We start from the raw sequence: 25,241 nt of genomic DNA, 5'->3' as shown, positions 1-25,241 counted from the left end.
CTGGTTTGGAAGTTATACGTTCTACCTCTGTTCTTTACTTGTTACTCTTAAAATTTTAGCATGCATACTTGACTTTAAGATGTCTAGTGCTGCATCGTGAAATACAGTAGGGCTACTAGCCTCCTGTGGCTATTGAGCGCTTGAAATGGGATCAACCAAACAATTAAATTTTTATTGTAATTAATTTACATTTTAATTAAAAAATTGATACGCAGTACAGTTACTGAAAAGCTTTTACAGATGTCTGGAGCAATTTGGATAGGTGAATCATCTCTTTCAACTCTAAATTTTATGAAATCTAAATATAGATGAACTATTTCCAATGGAAATTTAGCATCCAAATTGAGATGCACTATAAATGTAAACTACACACCAGATTTTGGAAGACCTAGTATAAAAAGAATATAAAATCTTTCAATAATAATATTTATATTGATTACATGTTGAAATTATAAAACTTTGCATATATTGCATTAAATAAAATATGAAACTAATTTTTTAGTTTCTTTCTGCTTCTTTCTTGAAGGTGGCTGCTAGAAAAGTTTTAATTACATGTGTGGCCTACAGTATATCTGTATTGGACAGTGCTCATCCGGAGCTAAAGCCCCAAGTACCCAGGAGTCGGAATGCTCTGATTCTCCCCACTCTTGTTGCACATGTTACTGTGTTCAGTATTGGCTATTGTGTTATATGTGATTTTAGTTCCACCCTGTTCTTCACACCCCACCTTAACTCATTATGCTCATTTCTTTTATACATAATGATGATTTAGACTTACCAACATGTTTGCTGATTTCTACATCCACCTGTATACCTGGCATCCCATGCTTTCTTCACAAATCAGCTCTCCTCATCCAGCTTCCAGGGGCCACACTGCCCACTGCATTGTTTTTCTCAGTGTCACCAGTGATATCGAGGACCTAGACCCTGGGCAGAGACCCACCTGCCACAGGTGCCAGGGTCTCGTGCCTCTGTTGGAGCACAGCTGTTCCTCCTCTATCCAGTGGGAGCCATGAAAGGCTGGGGCAAGCCTGAGCTGCAGGCGGGATAGGGGCCTCCAGGCCATCGCTCTGCTCAGCTGCCACACCCTGCTGGCCTCTCTGCTCGCCACACACACTTGCCTCTGACTCGAGTGGGATCCGGGATGGGGAGCACCTTGTCCATTCCTCTTAATTCCCTCCCAGAAAGTACATCTGATTTCCCTGGCCATACCATCTTGGGGAGACAAGGGACCTTAGTGCCCCAGCTAGGAGGGCCCCACCTGACCAGAGCTGTAGCAAAAGCATCTTCCTCTCTCCTAAGGTCTTGGGGACCGTTCTCCAGTGCCCATATCACTACTTGCATACACATCCCAGCTCAGTAGACCCAGGGCCTGGACGAGGGTGAGGCACTCACTGCCTCCTTAAAGTTTGCACCATAGATGCCTCACTTGCCTTACCCTAGTCCCAGCCCTGAACCGCCCCCAGAAGTATGTGTTTCCCTTGTGTGCTATGCAGGTGACTCCCCTGAGCCCCCTGAGGCAGATACCTCCTGTCCTCCGAGGAAGGGCCTCCTCAGACTGGTGGCCATGCGCAGCTGGAAAACCCAGTAATGCCGGAAGCAGTGTGCTGTGAGCGCCATCTTGTGGCCATAGTTGCCAATTACAGTCAGGATTGCTCAGTACCCATTTATAATTAGTTCCGTGTTTCTTCTACTGAATAATGGGAAGCCTCTCCAAAAGAAGGGGGAAACAACCCCTGGGCTCCAGCATCAACTTCAATACACTCATAAAACAATATGTAGCCTCCCTATGCTTATAACTTATAATAACGAGAAAAACAAAACAACTTTGCTAGGTAAAAAAATATCCCCTAGGAACTCTTAATTAAATGTGATTTACAGTGTGGCTCTGGCTGAATTTGTGACTGCTGGGGTTCAATGGCTCACTGAACAGAGGCCTCCAGAGGATTTTTGTGTGGCCACCCTGATTTCTGGAGACTTCCAAGCCCTCAGAGCCCCTATACAGAACCCTAATTTCATGGAAGCCAGTTATCTCAATGATGATGACTGATTCCTGGTGAGGGTTGTGGGTCCCCACCCAGTCACCTGGGAGGCCCCAGAAAACTCTCCCAAGAGGCAGCCACAGTCTGGCTGCTGGCTCCCCCAGGAACCCACTTCACCAGGGCCCAACGTGCTAAACATTAAAGACAGACACGTTCTCCGTCACTTGCTGCCAATTTGGTTTTAATACAAATGCAAACTCAGGCATTAAAATCACCTGGGAGTGTTTGATTATCAGGTGGTAATCCCACCTTCTAAAAAGGGCTTACTTTTTAATTTATTGTGTTAAATTAAAATGCAGAATTTACTAAACTGTGCGGGAAACCCAGTTTAAGAACCGAACCCTGCCCTAATTAATGCTGCTGCCGCTGATGGCGGAATATGCAGGAAATGAGCCCTTCCTGGATCCCTGTTAAGTGCTGGTGCATCGTGGCTGTGAGGACCAGCAGGAAGCACTTAGCAGAGTTCTTTGCATGACTTACTTTCCTTAATTCTCACAACAGACCCTGGAGTCAGCTGTATTATTATCCTTATTTTACAGACTGGGAATGGGGTGCAGAGAGAAACAGTGTAACTTACTCAGTGACCCAGCTAAGAAGTGTCCATGGCAGGACTCAAATTCAACTTTGCTTGACTCCAGCGTGCTCGTTCTTTCCACACCAGCTCCACTGCCTCCCCCAGCAGGGCTGAACAGAGTTAGCCCTCCGCGGTGCAAGCACAGAGGAGGCCTAGTCTGCTGCTTTCCAACTGAGTCCCTCATAGGAAGGCCCAAGAGCAGGACATTACACTTTGCTCCTCAGGACCCCTGAGCTCTGGCCTTGCAGCAGGATGTATGCCACCTTACCTGTGCCAGCAACTCCTCTCCACCATGGCCCACCCTGCCCCACTCTCAGCCGTCTGCAAGGACTGGCGAGAGGTTATCACAGTACTTAGGGTGGGTGATCACCCGCCTCTGCCATCATCACCTTCCTGAGGCTGAACTGGCCGAGCCGCCACCCCAGGCCCCACTCCGCCCAGATGCCGAATCAGGCTTCCAAGGCTACCAGTCCATGGCCAGCTCCCCACCTGCCTTGGTCAGAGAGAACAAGAGTTAGGAGCCACTCCGAGTCCAGGTGAGGGGGAGGCCGGTCTACTCTCAGAGAAGGGGGCTCTTTGCCCACCAGAGCCCAACTGGGAGGCAGGTTACTGAGGGCCATCTGCCTGCTTCCCTCCTTGGCCTTGGCTTTCAAAACCTTTCGAATCAGCGGGCCTTGGTTTCAAATCTCAGCGATGTAATCTGTCACCTTGGGAAGTGGACTGAACCTTTCTGACCTGCTTCCCAGTCCACGGAGTGGGGAGATGTGGGTGATGCCGTAACTTTGAGAAGTGGCTCAGCTCCTCCCTCTGCCACCTGAGGGCTCCTCTGCTGCTAATGACTTCTCTAGCCCCAACTTCCTCCTCGTACTCCAGACAGGACTGGATCAGCTGCGCGGAATTCAGCTGCTCGGAGGAAGACCGTATAGGAAGCCCCAGGAATCCTGTACAACCTGCGAGAGCCGCGCATGGCCCCAAGAAAGGTGAGGCTACAGATGAGGGTGGGGCGAGTTGGCGTTTGCAGGTCCAGAGGCGGGGAAGGATGCAGAGATGGGGCTGCGAGGGAGGGGTCCAGGGCCGTAGGAGGCAGTGCCGCTGGTGCCCACCAGGCGGCGCTCTATACCAAGTCAAACCCCAGGCCAGAGACCGAGAGCCGCCCTGTCACAGCCCTTCCTGGCGGAGGTCAGCCTCACCCGTGGAACATTTCCTGAGGCGAGATTGCTGCAGCCTCTTAGCAGGCCAGGGACGGCCATCAACGCACCGTCCCCAGAGGCCCCGAGGAGCCGGGGAGCCTGGATCTGACTGATGATGCTCGGCCTGGGCAGCTTCCTCCTTGTCCTGCCCTCCTCCCTTTTCCGCTGGTCACATGGGGGCCGGGGGCAGGGCCAAGGCCATGGCAGGGCCTCCGGGGTGAGAAGAGGGGGCAGGGATCCCGGTCGCTTCCTCCAGGCAGTGTCTTGAAGAGGGAACCCCCAGCAGGCTCTGGGCAGCGGAAATGGAGGTGTCCGGCTCCCCTGTACCAGGTGAGCAGACCCCTGGCCGGGCAACACCCAGGCAGCTTTCCTAGAAGCCTGGGCCTCCCCCTGCCTGCCGGGCCCAGATGCCCGGTGATGGGGTGCTCTTTACCCCGTGCTCACACACGCTGGCAGCGGGGGGCCCTGTGGGAGATGAATGAGGAAGCATAGGGTGAACACCTAGGCCAGTCCAGGACAACAGGGTCCATCTGTCTAAGTTTGGAGAATGCGGCGGCAGTGACTTCCAGAGCCATCTGGGTTTGAATCACACCCCCCATCTTCACCATGTTAAACTGTGTGACTTGGGATGACTCGCAATTCCACTGACATATTCACCTCTGGGTGCTGTCAGGTTAATGTGCTTGGTCTACAGTCAGTGCCTACTCAGTGCTAGCTGTCATTAGTAATAATGCCTGTGGGTGGGGTGATGCCCAGGTACAGGGCACACTGGCCTGAGTTCAGGAAGACCTGGTGTTCCCAGCACCCACCCCCACGGTGAGCCCGTTTGCTGTGTGGCCGGTACCAGCCAGAGCTGCTCCTGGCTGAGTCATCCCCCAGCTTGCTCTCCAAGACTGCCCTTCACGGCAGGCCTGGAAGCTGTGCCCCTACTGTGCTGAGCTAAGCTGGGCTGTGGCCTGCATTGGAGCACAGCTGCTGAGAAAGGCAGGTGAGGGGCAGGCAAGGGCTGGGGTAGGTGATTGGAGAGCGGTTCTCCCCCCGCTCTGCCCTGAGGTCGCTCTCCCCCAGCTGGAGAGCAGAACCCACCTTACCTGCCCTTCCACCCATGTTTTCCCCAAAGCAGGTGCCCACGCCCCAGGGCCTTGTCATCCTGCTGCAGGCTGAGGTCAGTGAAGGTCACTCCTCCAACCAGAGCCCTGCCGGTATAATCAAGCCTCCCACACTCACACTCATACACATAATATACTCCCCCCATGATGCAGGTGGGCAGTGAGGGGCAGGGACTTGCCCAGGGCATGTGGCACAGACAGGACAGAGGCCCTGTTCACTGTCTCCCAGGGAGCCCTCTGTTGTGTGATGGCAGAGCTGAGATTGGGTAGCCAGGAGAAGGGTAGGGGTTGGGGAGGAAAGGAAGGGCAATCAACACGTCCAAGGGGAAGAACTAACATTGTTACACACACACGCCTGGGGGTCAGTGTCATTTATCTTACCCTTAGAGCAACCTGCAGTGGGCATTGTATTTTTCGAGCCCTTCCCCCCTCCCCTTGATCACAGTACCCTGACATCTATTTTTAGCATCTGCATGGATCCTGTACCAGCACAGGTGCTTTGTGGAAGCCAGCTCCACCCAGCTCCTGGGATGAGACCAGGTTGCTTTAGGCAATCAACGCATCTTATTCCCCAACCATCAGGATTGTTTCAGGGATAGATTGTTTGCCTAATCAAGGCCGTGAGGGAAGAGCTGTTTGGAGAAATAGAGAGGGAAAACTTCCCAGCGCTTCTGAGAGAGACACTGGGAGATATGTTTTTTCTTACCTCTAGACATGCAGGAGGAAATATTAGCTCCTGAAGTTGGTGTTCAGCATTTTTTTTCCTCATCAATAATCTTTTTATTGCTTACATGATGAAATTATAGTATTTTGAATGTTTTAACTTAAATAAAATACCCAAATTATTTTCACCCATTACTTTTTATGTTTTTTAATGTGGCTACTAAAAAATTTTAAATTATATCTATGGCTCAGATTTGTGGTTCAGATTATACTTCTATTGGGTAGCACTGTTTTAGAAGCATAATAATTTTAGCGCTTATGTCTAGGTCTATGCTTCATTTAATGTTAGTCTTTGTGCATGGTGTTCATTCTTTTCCTTGTGTCTCTGTTACAACGTCATTTATGGAAAAGACTATCCTTTCCCCACTGAATTACCTTGACACCTTTTTTTTTTAATTGAAGTATAGTTGATTTACAATGTTGTGTTTATATATATATATATATATCTTCTTTTTCAGATTCTTTTCCATTATAGGTTAATACAAGATATTGAATATAGTTCCCTGTGTTATACAGTAGGACCTTGTTGTTTATCTATTTTATATATAGTAGTGTGAATCTGTTAATCCCAAATTCCTAATCTATCCCTCCCCTCACCCTTTCCCCTTTGGTAACCATAAGTTTGCTTTCTATGTCTGTGAGTCTGTTTCTGTTTTGTATGTAAGTTCATTTGTATCATTTTTCTTAGATTCCACCTATAAGTGAGATCGTATATTTGTCTTTCTCTGTCAGACTTCACTTAGTATGATGATCTCTAGGTCCATGCATGTTGCTACAAATGGCGTTATTTCATTCTTTTTATGACTGAGTAATAGTCCATCATATATACACAGACGCACATATAATGTATACACACACACACACACACACATATATATATATATATATATATATGCCACCTCTTCTTTATCCATTGATCTGTCGATGGACATTTATGTTGCACTCATGTCTAGGCTATTGTAAAGCATGCTACAGTGACCATTGGGGTGCATATACCCTTTCGAACCATGGTTTTCTCCAGATACACGCCCAGGAGTGGGATTGCTGGATCATATGCTACTCTATTTTTAGTTTTTTAAGGAACCTCCATACTGTTCTCCATAGTGACTGTTTACATTCCCAACAACAGTGTAGGAGGGTTCCCTTTTCTCCATACCCTCTCCAGCATTTATTATTTATAGACTTTTTGATAATTCTGACCAGTGTAAAGTGATACCTCACTGTGGTTCTGATTTGCATTTCTCTAATAATCAGCGATGTTGAGTACCTTTTCACGTGCCTCTTGGCCATCTGTATGTCTTCTTTGGAGAAATGTCTATTTAGGTCCTCTGCCCATATTTTGATTGGGTTGTTTGTTTTTTTGATATTGAGCCATAAGAGCTGTTTGTATATTTTGGAAATTAATCCTTTGTCAGTCACATCATTCACGAATATTTTCCCCCAGTCCGTAGGTTGTCTTTTTGTTTTGTTTATTGTTTCCTTTGCTGTGCAAAAGCTTTTAAGTTTACTTAGGTCCCAATTGTTTATTTTTACTTTTATTTCCATTACTCTAGGAGATGGATCCAAAAAAAATATTGCGTCAATTTATGTCAAAGATTGTTCTATCTATGTTTTCCTCTAGGAGTTTTATAGTATCCACACTTACATTTAGGTCTTTGATCCATTTTGCATTTATTTTTGTTTATGGTATTAAAGAATGTTCTAATTTCATCCTTTTGCATGTCCAGTTTTCCCAGCATCACTTATTGAAGAGACTCTCTTATCTCCATTGTATATTCTTGCCTCCTTTTTTGAAGGTTAATTGACTGTAGGTGTGTGGGATTATTTCTGGGCTCTCTATTCTGTTCCGTTGATCCATATGTCTGTTTTTGTGCCAATACTGTGCTGTTTTGATTACTGTAGCTTTGTAATATTGTCTGAAGTCTGGGATGGTTATGCTTCCAAGCTCTGTTCTTTTTCCTCAGAATTGCTTTGGCAACTCTGGGTATTTTGTGGTTCCATATAAATTTTAGGATTATTTGTTCTAGTTCTGTGAAAAATGTCACAGATAATTTGATAGGGATTGCATTAAGTCTGTAGATTGCTTTGAGTAGTATGGCCATTTTAACAATATTAATTCTTCCAATCCAAGAGAATGGAATATCTTTCCATTTCTTTGAATCATCTTCAGTTTCCTTTATCAATGTTTTATAGTTCTCAGCATATAAGTGTTTCATCTCCTTGGTCAGGTTTATTCCTAAGTATTTTTTTTTGCAATTTTAAAAGGGATTTTTTTTTTTTTACTTTCTATTTCTGTATTTCATTGTTAGTGTAAAGAAATGCAACAGATTTCTATATGTTAACCTTGTATCCTGCTACTTTGCTAAATTTATTTATCAATTCTAGTTGTTTTTGTGGGGAGTCTTTAGGGTTTTCTATATATTGTATCATGTCATCTGCATATAATGACAATTTTACCTCTTCTCTTCCAATCTGGATACCTTTTGTTTCTTTTTCTTGTTTGATTGCTGTGGATAGGACCTCCAATACTATGTTAAATAGAAGTGGTGAGAGTGGGCATCCTTGTCTTGTTCCAGATTTTAGCAGGAAGGCTTTCAGCTTTTCACTGTTGAGTATTATGTTGGCTATGGGTTTGTCATAAATAGCTTTTATTATGTTGAGATATGTTCCCTCTATACCCTCTTTGGTGAGAGTATTTTTATCATTAATGGATGTTGAATTTTATCAAATGCTTTTTCTGCATCTATTGAGATGATCATGTGGTTTTTGTCTTTTCTTTTGTTGATGTGATGTATCACATTGATTGATTTGCATATGTTGAATCATCCTTGTGACCCTAGGTTTAATCCAACTTGATCATGATGTATGATCCTTTTTATGAGTGTTTAGATGTGGTTTACTAATATTTTGTTGAGGATTTCTTGCATCTAGATTCATCAAAGATATTGGCCTGTTCAATGTTTTTGATAGCATCTTTGTCTGGTTTTGGTATCAGGGTGATGGTGGCTTCATGAAATGACTTTGGGAGTGTTCCCTCCTCTTCTGTCTTTTGAAATAGTTTGAGAAGGATCAGTATAAGTTCCTCTTTGTACGTTTGGTGGAATTCCCCAGGGAAGCCATCCAGTTCTGGACTTTTATTTGCAGGGAGTTTTTTTGTTACAGATTCTATTTCACTTCTAGTGATCAGTCTGTTCAAATCATCTCTTTCTTCTTGATTCAGTTTTGGTGGGCTGTATGTTTCTAGAAACTTGTACATTTCTTCTAGGTTGTCCAATTTGTTGGCATATTATTGTTCATAATATTCTCTTTCTTTTTTCCTGCAGTATTGGTTGCTATTTCTCCTCTTTAATTTCTTAATTTTTTGTTTGGGTCCTCTCTCTTCTCTTCTTGGTGAGCTTGCCCAGAGGTCTGTCTATTTTGTTTATCCTTTCAAAAAAATAGTTCTTGGTTTTATTGATTTTTTTTCTATTTTTTTTTAAATCTCTGTTTTATTTATTTCCTCTCTGACCTTTATTATTTCCTTCTTCTGCTGACTTCAGGTTTTGTTTGTTCTTTTTTTCTAATTCTTTTAGGTGATAGGTTAGGTTGTTTATTTGAGATTTTTCTTATTTTTTGAGGAAGGCCTGTATAACTATAAACTTTCCTCTTAGTACTGTTTTTGCTGCATCCCATAGATTTCATATGGTTGTGTTTTCATTGTCATTATTCTCAAGGTATTTTTTAATTTCCTCTGATTTCATCAGTTACCATTGGTTTTTTAGTGGCATGTTGTTTTGTCTCCATGTAACTGTTTTTTTTCTCCTTTCCCCTTATGTGGTTCATTTCTAGTTTCATGCCATTATGGTCAGAAAAGATGCTTGAACTAATTTCTATCCCCTTAAATTTGTTAAGGATTGTTTTGTGTCCTAGTATGTGGTCCATCCTAGAGAATGTTCCATGTGCACTTGAAAAGAAAGTGTATTCTGCTTATTTTGGATGTAATGTCCTGAAAATATCAATTAAGTCTAACTATTCTATTGTGTCATTTAGGATCTCTGTTGCCTTATTGATTTTCTGTCTGGAAGATCTGTCCATTGATGTCAGTGTGGTGTTAAAGTCTCCTACTATTATTGTATTCCTATCAGTCTCTCCATTTATTTCTGTTAGTATTTGTTTTATGTACTTGGGTACTCCTATTGGGTGCATATATGTTAATGAGTATAATATCCTGTTCTTGTACTGATCCTTTAATCATTATATAGTGTCCTTCTTTGTGTTTCTTTATGACCTTTGTTTTAAAGTCTGTTTTGTCTGGTATGAGTATTACTACCTCTGCTTTCTTGTCATTTCCATTTGCATGAAATATCTTTTTCCCTCCCCTCACTTTCAATGTATGTGTGTCCTTTGCCCTAAGGTAGGTCTCTTGTAGGCAGCATATTGTAGGCTCTTGTTTTATTATCCAGTCTGCTACTCTGTGTCTTTTGATTGGAGCATTTAGGCCATCAACATTTAAGGTAATTATTGATAAGTATGTATTTATTGCCATTTTGAACCTTGTTTTCCAATTGATTCCTTTGTTTCTTTGTATTTCTTCTTTGTTTCTTTATCTTTTTGTTTTTCCTTTCATGGTTTGATGGTTTTCTTTTGTATTATGCTTTTCTCTTCTTTTTGGTTTTTGTGAATCAATTATGTTTCTGAGTTGTGGTTACCCTGGTTTTCAAGTATGTTAAGCCATTACTATAGCTACTTGGTTTACACTGATGTTTATATAAGCTCAAACACTTTCTACAAAAACCCTACACTTTCTTACTCCCCTCCCCCACATTTTATGACTTTGAAGTCCTGTTTTACATCTTAATGTTATCCTTTTGCTGTTCATTATAGTTATAATTGCTTTCACAAAATTTTTTGATTTTTTAAAAATCTATGTACTTGTTTACTTAAGTGATCTACAATCCTTTTATATATTTGTTTTTCCTATTGTGATTTTCTGTTTCCTATAGATTCTTGTTTCTTTTCTATTAAAGAAGACCTTTCAATATTTCTTTTAGAACAGGTTTAGTATTGCTATATTCTTTTAGTTTTTACTTGTCTGAAAAATAATTTCTTCTTCTATTCTAAATGATTATCTTGCTGGGTAGAGTTATCCTACATGGCAGGTTTTTCCCTTTCAGGACTTTGAATGTATCTTGTCACTCCCTTCTGGCTTGCAATGTTTCTGTAGAGCAATCAGCTTATAGCCTTATCAGGGTTCCCTTGTAACTAACTCTTTGTTTTTCTCTTGCTGCCTTTAGAATCCTCTCTTTATCTTTAACTTTTGCCATTTTAATTATAATATGTCTTGGTATAGGTCTGTTTGGGGTCATCTTGTTTGGAACCCTCTGTGCTTCCTGTACCTGGATATCTGTTTCCTTATTTAGGTTTGGGAATTTTTCAGCTATAATTATTTCAAATGCGTTTTTGATCCCCTTTTCTCTTTCTTCTCCTCTGGATCTCTATTATGCATAGATTGGCATGCTTTATATTATCCCATAGGTTTCATATATTGCTTTCATTTTTTAAAATTTGTCTTTCTGTCTGCTGTTCTGATTGGGTGATTCCATTATTCTATCTTCCAGGTCACTCATTCATTCTTCTGCATTATTTAGTTTACTATTTATTGCCTTTAGCTTGGTTTTCATCTTGGCAATTGAGTTTTCTAATTTTGACTGGCTCCTCTTTATAGCTCCTAGTTCCTTGTTACAGTGATCTGCGTTTCTATTGATAACCTTTCTTAATCCCTTCAATATTTTTATTACCTCCTTTTTGAACTCAGGGTCTAGCAGACTGGAGAGATCTGTTTCATTGTTTGTTTTTTTCAGGATAATTCTCTTGTTCTTTTAATTGGGAGCGGTTCCTCTGCTTCTTCATTTTACTTATATTTCTCTGACTCTGAATTTAGGAGAAAGAGTTATCTACTGTGGTCCTGAAGGGCTGTTTTTATGTGGGAGTGTCCCTGTGTAGCCTTCGTGAGTCTAATGTTTTTGGTGCGAGGGCTTTTTGGTATGGATGCCTGCCATGTCTTTCCTTAGGGTGTGCTGGCCATTATCCCCTTGATAGGGGATGTGATTGGTGTTGTGGTGACCAGAGCCTGAACTGGATGTTGAGCAGGGCCTCCTCTTTGCTCTATGGTTGTCACAGCCCTGTTGGGGCAGGGTCTGCTCCCCAGTTGTTGGTGTAGATGCCCCCAGATCTGGTTCTAAGCTTCAGTGGGAGGTAGGTGGGACTGGAGTGCTCCTGCTGGGGGTGGAGCCACTGAGTATTCCTCCACAGGAGATGTCCACTGGGACATATGCTCTGTGATGTCACCTGTCACCCACTGTATGTGCTCACAAAGTACACTGTTGTTGGCACTTCCCTCAGCCTCACTTCAGCCATGAGAACACAGGCAATCAGCCCGGATGTCCCTCAGGCACTGTGCTGACAAAGCCGTTGGCACAGATCCACCAGCACCCACTGTAGTCATTCACCCAGACCCTCCGTGGGAGTGCTGGGAATCAGCTTCTGAGTGTGTGTATCCAGAAAACCCACCACTGCTAATGTCAGACCCATCCTAGCCAGGGGAGCGCCAGTAATCCTCTGGGATGTCCTGCAAGTGCTGCACTCACACGTCTCCACCTAAATCTTGCAGCTGCAGGGAATCAGCTCAGATTTCAGCCCAGCTTTCCAAGTTGTGCACCCATGGGGAATTGGCTCCGATTTCAGCCCCACCTCCACATGTGGGCAACCTGCCAGAGCTTGCGTGCTTTCAGAGCTCCTGGTGGTGGAGCCTCGCCTGCTCTGAGCATGCTGAGGCTGCTGTGGTGGGGCCAACCACTCCCCCTTCACATGCATTGACAATGGGGCTCCTATGGTGGACCTGGGCTCTGTCCTGCACACACCCCCAGTTGCAGCCTGGCCACACTCCAGGCCCTTTGGGCTGTCTCCATGCAGCCAAATCACGTCCTCTCCCCTGGTCTGTCCACTGAAGCTCGAGTTTCCACATCCAGCCACTGTGCACACCAGCAGGTGCACGACTCGGGCTGGGAGGGCGTGCAGCAAGGTGGCCAGCACCATCTGTGCTGGTCTCTCTCTGCCCTGCCTGTCACAAACTGGCTGCTGCATTCTTCTCTGAGCCTCTAAATCTCCCTATCTGTCCTGGCTGATCTCCCAGCCAGTGAAGGGCATTCCCAGGGTGAGGGAACATTTCCTCTTCCACAGCTCCCTTCCAGGGGCACAGGTCCTATCCCAATTCCTTTTTCTTCTTTCTTCCTACCCGATTATGTGGTGATCTTTCTTGCAGCTTTGTTTATATGAGATCTTCTGCCAGTGTTCAGTGGGTATTCTGTGAAAATTGTCCCACATGTAGATGTAGTTTTGATGTATCTGTGGGAGGAGGTGAGTTCCAGGTCCTTCTATTCCACCACCTTGATATCCACCTCCAGCATATTTTTTAATAATAAGGCAACCTTGATGAAGATGAAGCAGACACCTCAGGAAGCAAACAAGAGAACTGGAAGAAAAAAAAAACCCGAAAAACCTGACTTGGTTGACATTGTCAAGCTGCTGGATCTAACCATACCTGAAGTCCATATCACAAGAACTTTCTCACTAAAGAAGCCAAAATATACCCTCTTATCTTTTTTTTTTTTTTGGCTCCGGACGCGCAGGCTCAGTGTCCATGGCTCACCGGCCCAGCCGCTCCGCGGCATGTGGGATCTTCCCGGACCGGGGCACGAACCCGTGTCCCCTGCATCAGCAGGTGGACTCTCAACCACTGCGTCACCAGGGAAGCCCTACCCTCTTATTTTTTAAGCCAATTTTAATTGTCTTTTTGTTTCCAGAAACTGAAAGATTCTTACCTGATCATCCTTTTTTGACCAAAGCTAAAATGGATACTCAGAAGGCTGAATATCCAGCTAAAATATAGGTTGCCAGCTAAAATATAGGACATCCAGTTAAATCAGAATTTCAGATCAGTTATCAACAATGAATATCAACCAGGAATACCTTTATAGTAGATATTATGTCCCATGAAATGTTTGTAACACACTTATACTAAAAATATAACTGGGCATTCTGTATTTTTAATTGCTAAATCTGGTAACCCTATTTCAGCTACACATCCAGATTCACACTACTAGGGGAAAAAAAAACAAAACAACCAACCTGGACCTGGACACGGACCCAGATTTTTAAACTCTAAAGCCCTTACTACACTAGGTCATGGGGTCATGGGATGGGCTTCTTCCTCTCACTCCCCACCCCCTCTATCACCCTCCCACCCCTGGATGCTTAGAGTATACAGAGAGATGTCACTCTGTCCCCAAGGGCCTCTTAGGTCTGTCCCAGTTCCAAGGGTCTCAGGCTTGACACTCCTCTAGTTTCTTGGCTCTGCTCTGTTGCTGCCTCTGTACTTTGGGCTCCATCACTCTTCTCACTCTGCTCTTTGCCCCGGCTTCCCTTTGCAAGCCAAACCACCGTTCACTTGGGCCCAAGGGCATACCGGCATCTCTGGTTGGGGCTTTGTTGTTCTCTTCAAGCAGTTTTGCTCTCACCCACCAGCTTCTGCTCCCAGCTGCCCCAGGTCACTCCCCAGCGCGCAGCTTGGCCCCTCCGCTGGATTGTCCCAATGCTCCCCTCAGAACACCAGCAGCAGGAGTTGTGCCTGGTCACCAAGGCATGGAGCAAGGTGACACTGCCCCAGTGCAGCCTGCGGAGTGCTGTCCAGCAGCCCACAGCCCCAGGGTGGAGGGGACACGCCAACAATGAGTGCTGGCTATGCTTGTTTTATCTGCATAACAGTGATTGGTTCTATAATCACAAACACGAAACAAGCTCAACACAGCAGAGGCAGGGAAGCAAAGGAAATAATAAGGGTAGTTGGGAGAACGTTCTGTTGGGTGTCCCCACCAAGAGTTGCTTCTCAGACTGTATAAACTCCATGTGTATTTAAACACGATAACACTGACCCCCACCCCTGGGAGCTGCCTGTCCCTTAGATTGCCAAGACCACGATGTCAATGATGTTGAGGGCTTCATAAATGTCGCTTGGCTGTTTCCTAATCGGGATTTTTCTTTTCCACTTTCCACAACTGTAAATTATGAAATAATGATGCTAAATTGCCAGAAATAGAATGAGAAGCCATGCTCTTAGCAGCCGTGTACCACGGTGAGGGTCTGCCATGGGTGCTGCTGGGGCTTTGTTTCTCCATCTAGGGGTGGGGTCCGCATCCTCCGTCTCTCCACTAACAGGACTGCCGTGCACATCAGGTGAGAGTCCTGGAAGTCACATTGCACGTTTGCAGGTTATTGTTTGTAGCTGTTTTGAAGCTCTCTGGAAAACACAGCTCCTTTTAAATCCAGGCCATCTGATTGAAAAGATCAAACATAGCATCTGACGTGTGGAGGGCTTTGCCGTTTTATACCCACCATCTCGTTGACCCGTCGTTCACTCTGAGGGGTGGTTCATTCTTGTTCCCATTTTACAGATTTAAGGAACTGATACCCAGAGGTCTGACTTGCCCAAGGCCATCCCAAGATCCCTGGTGCACTTGCATTAAAGGGACTAATTCCTCACAGTGAGGCTTCTTGTTGGAAACCCAAGAAAACACCAGATAAAGGGCATTCTAAATATATTTCTCTTCTATAGATGCTGATCTCCTGTTACTGGAAAACAAGAATTAGCGTGTCTGCTTGAGGATGTGGTTGGCTCTTTATAAAAAGGATATACAAGAAATTTGCACATAGACTGCCAGCTTCGTTATGTTGCCGACAGCTTCCAGCAAAAGAAGAACGTTTGCAGCCAGGTATTTCGGTAAGAAGTTTATTTTATTCTACGTGATGTATGATTACCTTGGTTCTTGGCTTCTTGCTTGACGGATGGGGTCATTTGTGGCCACCCAAAGAAGCTGTCTTGGTCTTGTAATCTGAGAGCACCTAGGGGCGTCTGTGGTCAGGGCCCAGGCACTGACTGATGGCTCAGCCCTCACCCCTGAACTCGGGAGCTGGTTCATGTCTGCCTGAAAAACAGAGCCTTCATCATGACCACGATTGTCAGGGACCCTGGTTCCAGTGGCTCAGGGCTCTGATGACATTCAGAGTCTGTAAGAATCACTGTGCCCACAGACCATGGGTGCAAGAGGGCATCACAGGGAAGGCTGTGCATTCTGAGGCTGCCCTGTATCTTGCTTGGAAACAATCCAGCTAAGCAGTTAATTCAGAAACAATGAGGATGGTTCAGTAGTCCTCAGTAAAGTGTCCAGGAGGTAACTTAGACAAAGTGGGACAAACCGCTGTGTGGTCATACAAGTGCTGACTAGCTGGGTGCTGGCTGAGTGTTTGTGCGGTGACATCTCACGTTCTCTGGACCTGGGTGCCTTCAGGTGATGATTGAAATCCCAGATACTAGTAGGAGAAACACAGTCAGTGGTACTCAACCTGGCTTTATGTTAGAATCAGGCAGGAGCTTTTAAAAATCCCCAGGCATTTTTTTATTTTTGGCCATGCCACGTGGCATGAGGGATCTTAGTTCCCCCACCGGGGATCATACCCGTGCCCCTGCAGTGGAAGCGTGGAGTCCTAACCGCTGGATCGCCAGAGAATTCCCTCCCCAGGCATTTTTGAATACTGGAGATCAGGCTTAATTGGTGTGGGGTGGACATCAGCAGTTCCCAGGTGAACCTAGTGTGTAGCCAGGCCCAAGAGCCATCAGACACAGCCCAGAGCCCCCAGACCACACAGCAGCCTTTGCTATGGTCTGCACAGGTATCCACAGGGATGCTGAGTCAAGCTCTGTGTCCACAGAGCCAGGTCGCCAGAATTCCACTCTGGGCTGGACACGTGTTGTGGGACCCTTCTTGCATGTTTAACCTTTCTGGAGCCTCCTTTCTACAATAGGGGGTGGAGAGCAGCTGAGATTAGCCTTTACCTCTGTTTAGTCCTAATGCATTGGGGTGGGGGAGTGGTCTGTAAAATATCCAGTATTTTATGGCATCGTCTGAGTTGAAAGGAAAAGTCACCGTCACTTACTTTTGTGGAAGTTTCCAGCCACCAGATTCCCGTGGTGTAGCAGATGTCCCCGGCTTCAGAGTACAGATGCTAATCGTTTGAGAAAACGACAAATGAGCTATTGCATGAGATACCGGAATTTAAAGAATTTGATTGAATTAAATTTTTGTTGTGGTGAAATTCACATAAAATTAACCATTTTAAAGTGAATAATTAATTCAGTGGCAATTTCAAGGTGTCCCACAACCACCATCTCTCTTTAGTTCCAAAACGTTTTTATCACCCCCCAAAAACCCCACCCCCATGACGCAGTTGCTTCCCACCTCCCCCAGCCCTGGCAGCCACTAACCTGCTTTCTCTCTCTATGGGCTTTACCTATACTGGATATTTCTTATAAATCGAATCATACAGCGTGTGTCCTTTTGTGTCTGGCTTCTTTGACTTGGAGTAATGTTTCTGAGGTTCATCCACATTATAGCATGTATTGGAACTTTATTCCTTTAGACTGAATTAATTTTTAATTTATTATCTGACCACAAACAGCTTGGCAGCTTTGTAAAAAAGGAGGAGCCATGCCATTCTACGGAAGGCTTCAGAAAGGACAGGAGAGTCAGCCAACACAGGGGAAGTGTCCTCTGCCCCATCTCTGGTCTCTCTAATTCAGCCCTGTCTCTTCTCCCTCTCTCTGTCTTTGTCTATCTGTCTGTCTTTCTTTCTCTGACCCTCCCTTCTCTCTCTCTCTCCCCCCATTTATTCTAGAGATTATTGGGGAACTTGAGCTTGCTTTTAACTGAGATTTTCAGGGAATTGGGGCAAACAGAAGATTCTTTGGAGTTAAATTGAGCTTCTGTACTTCACTTAACCACTTTGTCTATAATTTTGCCAAGTTGAGGACCTGCCATGTAGTAGGAAGTCAGAGGCCAACCTCTACAGGTCTTGGCCTCTCACTGGGGGGCGCTGTGCTGAAACTCTTACCCATCCATGGGCACCACCTTTAGCTCCACCTCTTATGAGCTTTTCCTGTGCCACTGTCTTGCCTGGTCCGACCAGGTACAGTCTCTTTGCTCCCAGCTTCCCAAACTTCTGCTCACTGAGCTGCCCGGTTCTCTGCCAAGGTGGTGACTTCTCCCTGTTAGCTGACCCTCCATGAATAGCCACTGGACGTCAGATTCATAGTGGGAAGCAAGATGGTGGCTCCTGCCCATACCAGGCCAGAGAGTCCACAGAGAAGAAGGTAGCTCTGAAGCCATTCCTACAGGTCCCCAGTTCCCTGGCCCACAAGCTGACCTTCAGGACCAAGGCCAGGGGGCAGCTTGGAATGGGCATCCTCCATCACACCCCTTCTCCAGGCCTTCCCAATTCTGTGGCTTTGCTTACTTTTCCTTCTTCCAGACCATACCCTCACCCCTCCCTGCTGTAATACAGGGATGTGAGGAGACCACGAGATCCCAGGTAGGGAGGCAAGAGTATGTCCTGGGAGAACAGGAGATTCAGAGAGAGGAGAACTGAAGATATAGGAAGGGGAGTGGTGGGTGATACAAGAGGAAAGGTAGGTTGATGTCACTTTGAGAAACTTGGACTCTTTCTTATGGGCAATAGGGAGCTATTGAAAGTTGTAAGAATAGGACTGATCAGAACTGTTTATAGGAAGAATGTCATGGCAGCTGGGTATGAAGTCAGCTCTCACCTGGATTCTTACAAAGGCCCCCTCACTGGTCTTCCTGATTCTACCTATGGCCTTTTCATCTCTTCTCAATATTGCAACTGGAACAGACTCTTAAACCTAAATCAGATTAGATCTGTCATTCACTCAACACATCCCAGTGGATCCCCATGTCACGTTTCCACCGGGCCCAACATTACCCATCACATCATCTCCTACGTACCCTGCTTGCTTGGCACCAGCAACACCAGCCTCCTTGCTCTTCCTCAGACATGCCAGGTCTTTGCATGTGCTCTCCCCTCTCTCCAGAGCACCCTAACCCTCAGATATCCATATGGCTCACAAACTCACCTCTTTCAGATTTTTGCCCAAATGTCACCTTCTCTTGAGGCTTTCACTGACTACCTGTCTGTGTCACAATGGGATAAGTTACACAGTAACTGGGTCATGGGTCACCTGCCCATCATAGTGACTCAAAGACCCAGACTAATGGAACAACCATTATTTCAAGTGCTGCTGGTGGCGAGGCCAGATAGCAGAGGGAGAGGTTGAGCTCCAGAAGGGTCTCATGTCAGCAGTGAAATCCTCAGCCTGGACATTGCCCCAACTACCCACGAGGGGTCCAGGAAGTACAGTCCGACCACATGCCCGGAAGGGAGGGTTAGGGTTAGGGTTGGCAAACCACACCAATGACTGCACAAGTTGAATCCCACCCTGACTTTCCTATCCTTCTCTGCTTTATTTTTCTTCATATTTTTCTTCGTTTGTTATTATCTCATATATTTCTATATTTTAGCAGTTTATGGAGATGTAGGTTACACAGGATAAAATTCACCCATCCTAAGTGTACAATTAAGTAATTTTTGGTAAATTTGTAGAGTTACCCAACCGTCACCGTTATCCGGTGTTTAGACGTTTCCATCACCGGGCAATTCCCTGCTGACTATCTGCAGCTGACCCCCTCCTGCCCCCCAGCCTGGGGAGCCACTGACGTGCCTCTGCCTCTATAAATCTGCCTTTTCTGGACACTTCATATAAGTAGAATCATATACTATGTGGTCTTTTGCATCAGGCTTCTTTCATTTAGCATAAAGTCTCTGAGGTTCATTCATGTTCTTGTGTGTATCAGTAGTTGTTCCTTTTTAGCTGGATAATATATGGATGTGCATTTTGCTTATACACTCACCAGTTGATTTATTATCTTAGGGCATATTCTGAAGGATGTTCCATATGTACATGAAAATAATGTATATTCTGCTGTCATTGTAAGGAGTGTCCTTTATATATCGCTTAGGTCAAATTGGCTAATAGTGTTGTCTAAGCCTTCTATATTGTTACTGATATTCTGTCTAGTTGTTCTGTCATTTATTGAGATTGGTGTAGGGAAATCTCCAACTCTTATTATTCAACTGTCTACTGTCACTTTTTACTTCATGTATTTTGAGGCTCTTTTGTTAAGTCTGTGTATGTTTATAATTGTTATAGCGTCCTGATGTATTCACCCTTTTATCATTGTAAAACGTTCCTCTTTGTTGTAATGTTTCTTTTCTTAAAGTCTATTTTATCTTATATTAATAGAGCCAGTTCCAGCTGTCTTATGGTTCCTGTTGCATGGCATACCTTTTTCCATCCTTTTCCTTTCAACCAGTTTGTATCACTGAATCTACAGTGTGTCTCTTATAGATAGCATATAATTAGACCTTGCTAGTTCATGAAGACAGTCTTTGCCCTTTGAATGGGGATATTTAGACCACTCACATTTAATGAAATTATTGATATGATTGGGTTTACATTTTCCATTTTGTAACTTGTTTTCTATATGTCTCCTTTATTTTTATTCCTCTGTTCCTCCTTTACCATCTTCTTTGTATTAGATGTTTTCTAGTATACCATTTTAATTTTTTATTGATTTTTTTTTTACTATATTTTTGTGTCATTTTCTTAGTGCTTGCTCTAGGGATTACAATATGCATTTTATCTTAATCTACTTCAGATTAATATTTAATTCCAGTGAAACATAAAAACTTTGCTCCAAGGTAGTTCCATTTCCTCTCTTCTCCTTCGTTTTATTATTGTCATATATGTATTACATCTATGTCTTATAAACCCCAAAGGACACTATTATAATTATTGCTTTATACACAGTTAAGTCTTTAAAAGATGTTAAGAGAAGAAATGAGAAAAACTATATTTATAGAGTCTTTCATATTAACCCACGTACTTATGATTTCCTGTGTGCTTCATCTCTTCCTGTGGATGCTGGTCGCCACCTGGTGTCATTTCCTTTCAGCCTGAAGAACTTCCTTTAGTGTTTCTTATGAGGCAGGTCTGCCAGCAAGGAATTCTGTTAGTTGTTGTCTATCTGGGAATGTGTTAATTTTGCCTTCATTTTTGTAGGACAGCTATTTGGATACAAAATTCCTGGTTAATGGTTTTTATCTTTCTTTCAGCCCTTTGAATATGGCCTTCCACTTCTAGCCTCCATTGTTTCAGATGAGAAGTCAGCTGTTAATCGTGTTGATGTCCCCCTCCATGTGATGAGGGGGACAAGTTTTTCTTTTGCCACTGTCAGGATTTTCTCTTTATCTTTCAAGAGTTGGACTCTAAAGTGTTGAACTATAAATCTCTTTGTATTTTAAAACTGCTTGGGATTTTTTAAGTTGGTTACATGTGAAACATGATATTTTTCATCAAATTTGGGAAGTTTTCAATCACTATTTTTTTTGAAATAATTTTTCTGTTACTCTCTTTTGTCTCCTTCTAGGACTTGCATTACACATATATTGGCATACTTATTGTTGCTTCAAAGATCTCTGAGAGTCTGTTCTTTTTCCTTCAATTGTTTTGTTCTGTGTTTCTCTATATTCTTCAGATTGGGTTATTTCTATAGCTCTGTTCTAAAGTTCATGTATTCTATCTTCTGCCATCTCAAATCTTCTGTTGAGCCCCTTTAGTGAATTTTTCATTTCAATTATTGGACTTTCAACTCAAGAATTTCCATTTGTTTTTTTATATTTTCTGTCTCATTGAGATTCCCTATGTGTTGATTCATTATTATCATGCATCCCTTTAATTCTTTAAACATGTTCCCTTTAGTTCTTTAAATGTATTTACATAGGGTTTTTTAAAAGTATTTGTCTGCTAAATACAAAACTCTGGGAATATTCAGAGAGTTTCTATTGGCCTTTTTCCTAAGTATGGGTCACACTTTCCTTTTCCTTTGTACACTTATAATTTTTTAATTAAAAACTGGATATTTTAGATAATGTATTGTAGGAAACTCTGAATTCTAATTTACTCACCTAAACAGTGTTGTTGTTGAATTGTTTGGTAACTTGCCTGGGATAAATCTGTTAAATCTGTCTCCTCTACAATATGCAGTCACTAATATCTCTGGTTATGTTTGTTGTTTATTCTTCCTTTTATTTTTAAACTGGCTTCCTAGGGGTCACCTCTGTTTCTGTGTAATTCAGTGATCAACCAATGATTGGACAGATGTTGCGTTCAAACCTTGAACTAGTAGAACTTCCATTCTCTGCCAGTAGATCTGCGTGAGGTAGGGAAACGCAGTCAAAGTTCAGATGGTTTTCAAGTTCTTCAAGTTTGCCCTGGCTTTTACTTTCCGCTAGACTCTTCACATTACCTCTGCCCTTGCCACAGTCTTAGGGTTGGCAGGAGTGTATGGGTACCCTGAGCCCTCTCTGGTCTCCACTGCACGTGCATGCTCCCTAAGCCAGGCACATGTTCGCCCCAACAATGACTAAAAACTCAGACACAGCATCAGTTCTCCCCATTCACTTGCTGCCAAGATTGTCTATTCCACTGACAATGCCTCTGGGTGTAGGCATCACCCACTGCTCAAAATTGAATAAGCCACTTTTGACTTCGTCAGCAAAGTTGCTGGTCCCCATGATGTGCCCCACCCTGGCAGAACCTCTGCGAGGACTGAGCTGGGGAAAGTGGGATAGAAGCACCCCTTGGCAAGAACACCACAGACTCTCACTGTTCTTACCTAAAGTATAGCAGTTTTTCACGCATAAGTGATTGTTGCATGCCTTTGGTCAATTTCAGAGTATGGAAATGGTTGTTTTTGTCAGTTTTGTCCAGGTTTATAGTTGCATTTGGCGAAGAGGTTTTGCTGACCTCATCACTCAGACATAGCTAGAAGTCCTGCCTCCTACTTACCTATTTCATCTACTATCTGTCTCCCCTCTCCTACTAAGATACAGCCTCTATTCTGCAGGCTTTATTGCCACTACCCCTTTGGTCACTATTCAAGCACCACTTAGAATAAGGAGGGAAGGGTGAAAGTTAAGGTTAGAGCTGTTTTCACAGTGCCTAGAATGATGTCTGACATGCAGTATATGCTTAATGACTGTTGAATAACTGAATGAATAGCATGGAGAGAAGATGAATGGAGGTCAGGTAGCCTCCTTGAGGATCTGAGTCAGTAAGAATATAAAGGGCACAGTGGGTTCAAGAGATGGTGGAGAAAAAAGATGGACAATGCTTGGCAGTGCCGGACAGGGAAGGCACTGAGGATGTCCACGCAGTTGGTTTTGGTGTTGCAAAGTATTTCTGCAGAATTCCAGACCTTTGTCACAGAGCTAAAGACACATGTACATGGCCCAGGAGTCAGAGAAGCTGAAGAGGCTCTGTGGGAAGGAGGGACAATGGCAGGTCTAGCTGCTGCTTCGTGCCAATGAGATGAATCAGCTTATCAGCAATAATGCCCACGTGCTGCAAAATGGCTGCTGCTTCCCTTCAGTCTCTAAAATCTCCCAAGAATCTCCCTGTAGCCTGTGGGAAACATACAAGAAAGGGAAGCCTGGGACGTGTCCTTCAGCCTCGCCAAGTTGTATTAGAAAGCCATCACGGGTTCTTATTCTCTGGTTTTGGATATGGGAAGCTCATGGAAGATGTGAGGCCATTCTAAGATTCCAGCAGGATGGCTCTGGGAGGGGAAGCCGGTGGGCAGGGGGAAGAGGCCAGGGCAGGGGGACATTTCAACAGTTCAGGGAAGGGCTGATGAGAAGTTGGACAAATATAGTGGTGGTAGAGACAGAACAGTCTAAGAATATGGAATGCACAGAGATGGGTGTCTGGCTCATGTGGAAAGGAGGGAGGGAGGAGGTGCCATTGTTGGGAGGTGGCACAGAAGGAGGGACAGGTGTGGGGAGGACTGCTTGGTGCCATTCCTGACTGACCCTCAGCATTCTCTGTTCTCTAACTGTCACGTCGTATCAACTCCAACACCATTCGTCCATCCATCCATCCATCCAACCATCCATCATGCATTCCCTGTGGGGTGCTCTGGGCAACAGCTCTGTGAGTGAAGAGAGACACCCACTGCCCAGCTTCACACAAGCAATGATCCGTGGCATCTGCCCCTGCCCAGCACCCGACACCATAGATACTGCATTGGGGCCTGTCTGTATCTGCAGGGGACTCAGCAGTATTCAACCAGAGATCTGGTTGGCTTCTGGGGGGATCAGCTTCTCGGGGACTGATCTGGTAGGGATGGTGGCCAAGTGTATATAGAGGGCATCTTCTCTGACTGTCCCACCCACTCGCTCTGGCCCTTCACACTGGAAGAACTCTCAGAATTAAGCTAAAGCTCCAGCCAGCCTGAGGAAGCCCCTCAGACCCCAGCCCACCCACACTGCATCCTGCACGTTGCCTTTTGCCTTCGCGTCTCTGCTCTGTGAGCAGCTCTGTCCCCGCACCCCTTATCCTACCCCACCTGACTTGCCTCCCGGCATTCTGGACTTTGTGTGCCAGCCAGTTACCTTGAGTGAAGACTCCCTGCTTGCCTCCCACTGTCCCCCCAGGCATACCTTAGCCGTAGGTCTACAAATGTTTGTCGAGCCTGTACTGTTGGCCAACAGTCATTGTTCTAGATGCTTGAACACATATGCAGAGATGCAGCCCTCCTCTCAAGGAGCTCTTGGTCTGCAGAAGCACAGGGCTCTGGTGGAGGGTGTGCAAGAAGAGCGGGAACCAGGAGGAGGGTCTCAATGCTGCTCCTGGGTCAGTGCAGGGTCCCAGAGCAGGGAACAGCCAAGTCGGCCTTTGGAGCAGGGACAAGAAGCAGCCAGGTAGGTAGCCCGCAGCAGGCGTTCCTGGAAGAGAGCCAGGGCTGTGTCAGGCAATCTGAGGCCTCCATCCTGCTCCTCCCTGGGCTCCTGCATAAGCCCCAAGCCCAGCCTGTGACACCCAGACACACGGACAGCACTGACGCCGGCTGGGCTGGAAAGGCCTGCCACCCCAGTGTCTCCTCCACTCAGTGCCCTCTCTGCCAGCTGTCTTTATAGAAGCCCACTGATAAACACTGATGCTGTTTGGGGAAGGAGGGGGAGGGAAGGGGCTGTGTCAACCCCTTAGCACCCATTCCTCCTCAAGGATGTTCACCTGCACCTGGCAGCACAAGGGACCCTAGGGAATGAGATGGAGGTGGGGTTTTCTTCTTCTTTTTTAATGATAGAACAGTGAAGGAAGGACCTATGCTACCACCAAACTAAAAATAATAACAAATATTAGCTTTGAGATCACCTTGCACAGTTTACAACTCACTTCACCTTGGTGATCTCATTTAACTCCTGTAACCAGCCTGTGAGATAGTCATGTCCCCATTTTACAAATGAGGAAAGTGAAATCTTTCCATACTGCTCCCTAGCTGGAAAGTGGTAAAGCTATGCCCAAATCTGCCTTCCCCAAAAGCAGAGCCCAAGGGCTTGGGTGCGGGTGGTTTATTTGGGAGATGATGCCAGGAAGCAGGAATGAGGGGCTGGGGAGAGTGAGACATGGAAGGCAAGGCTGCGTAAAGGGCATTATAAACGTCGCGCTGTCAGCAACAGATGACTTCACAGAACCCTGAGAAGAGTATGGAGTGCCTCTCAGATGGTCCAGAAAGGACAGAGGCAGGAGAATTAC

The 25,241-nt window shown here is 44.8% G+C and overlaps 1 protein-coding gene across 3 annotated transcripts in view; it reads left to right on the top strand.

Moving 5' to 3' along the window:
- The first annotated feature begins 4,047 nt into the window (after positions 1-4,047).
- The window catches only part of ARHGAP22 (Rho GTPase activating protein 22), a 211,167-nt gene continuing 189,973 nt past the window's right edge, over positions 4,048-25,241 (top strand). For all 3 annotated transcript variants that reach the window (XM_029201107.1, XM_029201105.1, XM_029201106.1), the window contains exons 1-2: positions 4,048-4,136; positions 15,288-15,452. In XM_029201107.1, coding sequence (XP_029056940.1) covers positions 15,401-15,452 — 52 coding nt within the window. In that variant the 5' untranslated portion in view covers positions 4,048-4,136; positions 15,288-15,400. The remainder of the gene's footprint in view (positions 4,137-15,287; positions 15,453-25,241) is intronic.

The sequence above is a fragment of the Monodon monoceros genome, unplaced genomic scaffold, assembly GCF_005190385.1.
Source record: "Monodon monoceros isolate NGI ecotype Baffin Bay Population unplaced genomic scaffold, NGI_Narwhal_1 Super_Scaffold_4, whole genome shotgun sequence".
Classification (NCBI taxonomy): domain Eukaryota; kingdom Metazoa; phylum Chordata; class Mammalia; order Artiodactyla; family Monodontidae; genus Monodon; species Monodon monoceros.
Note: the sequence above shows the minus strand (reverse complement) of the source record. Positions and strands in the feature narration are given on the sequence as shown.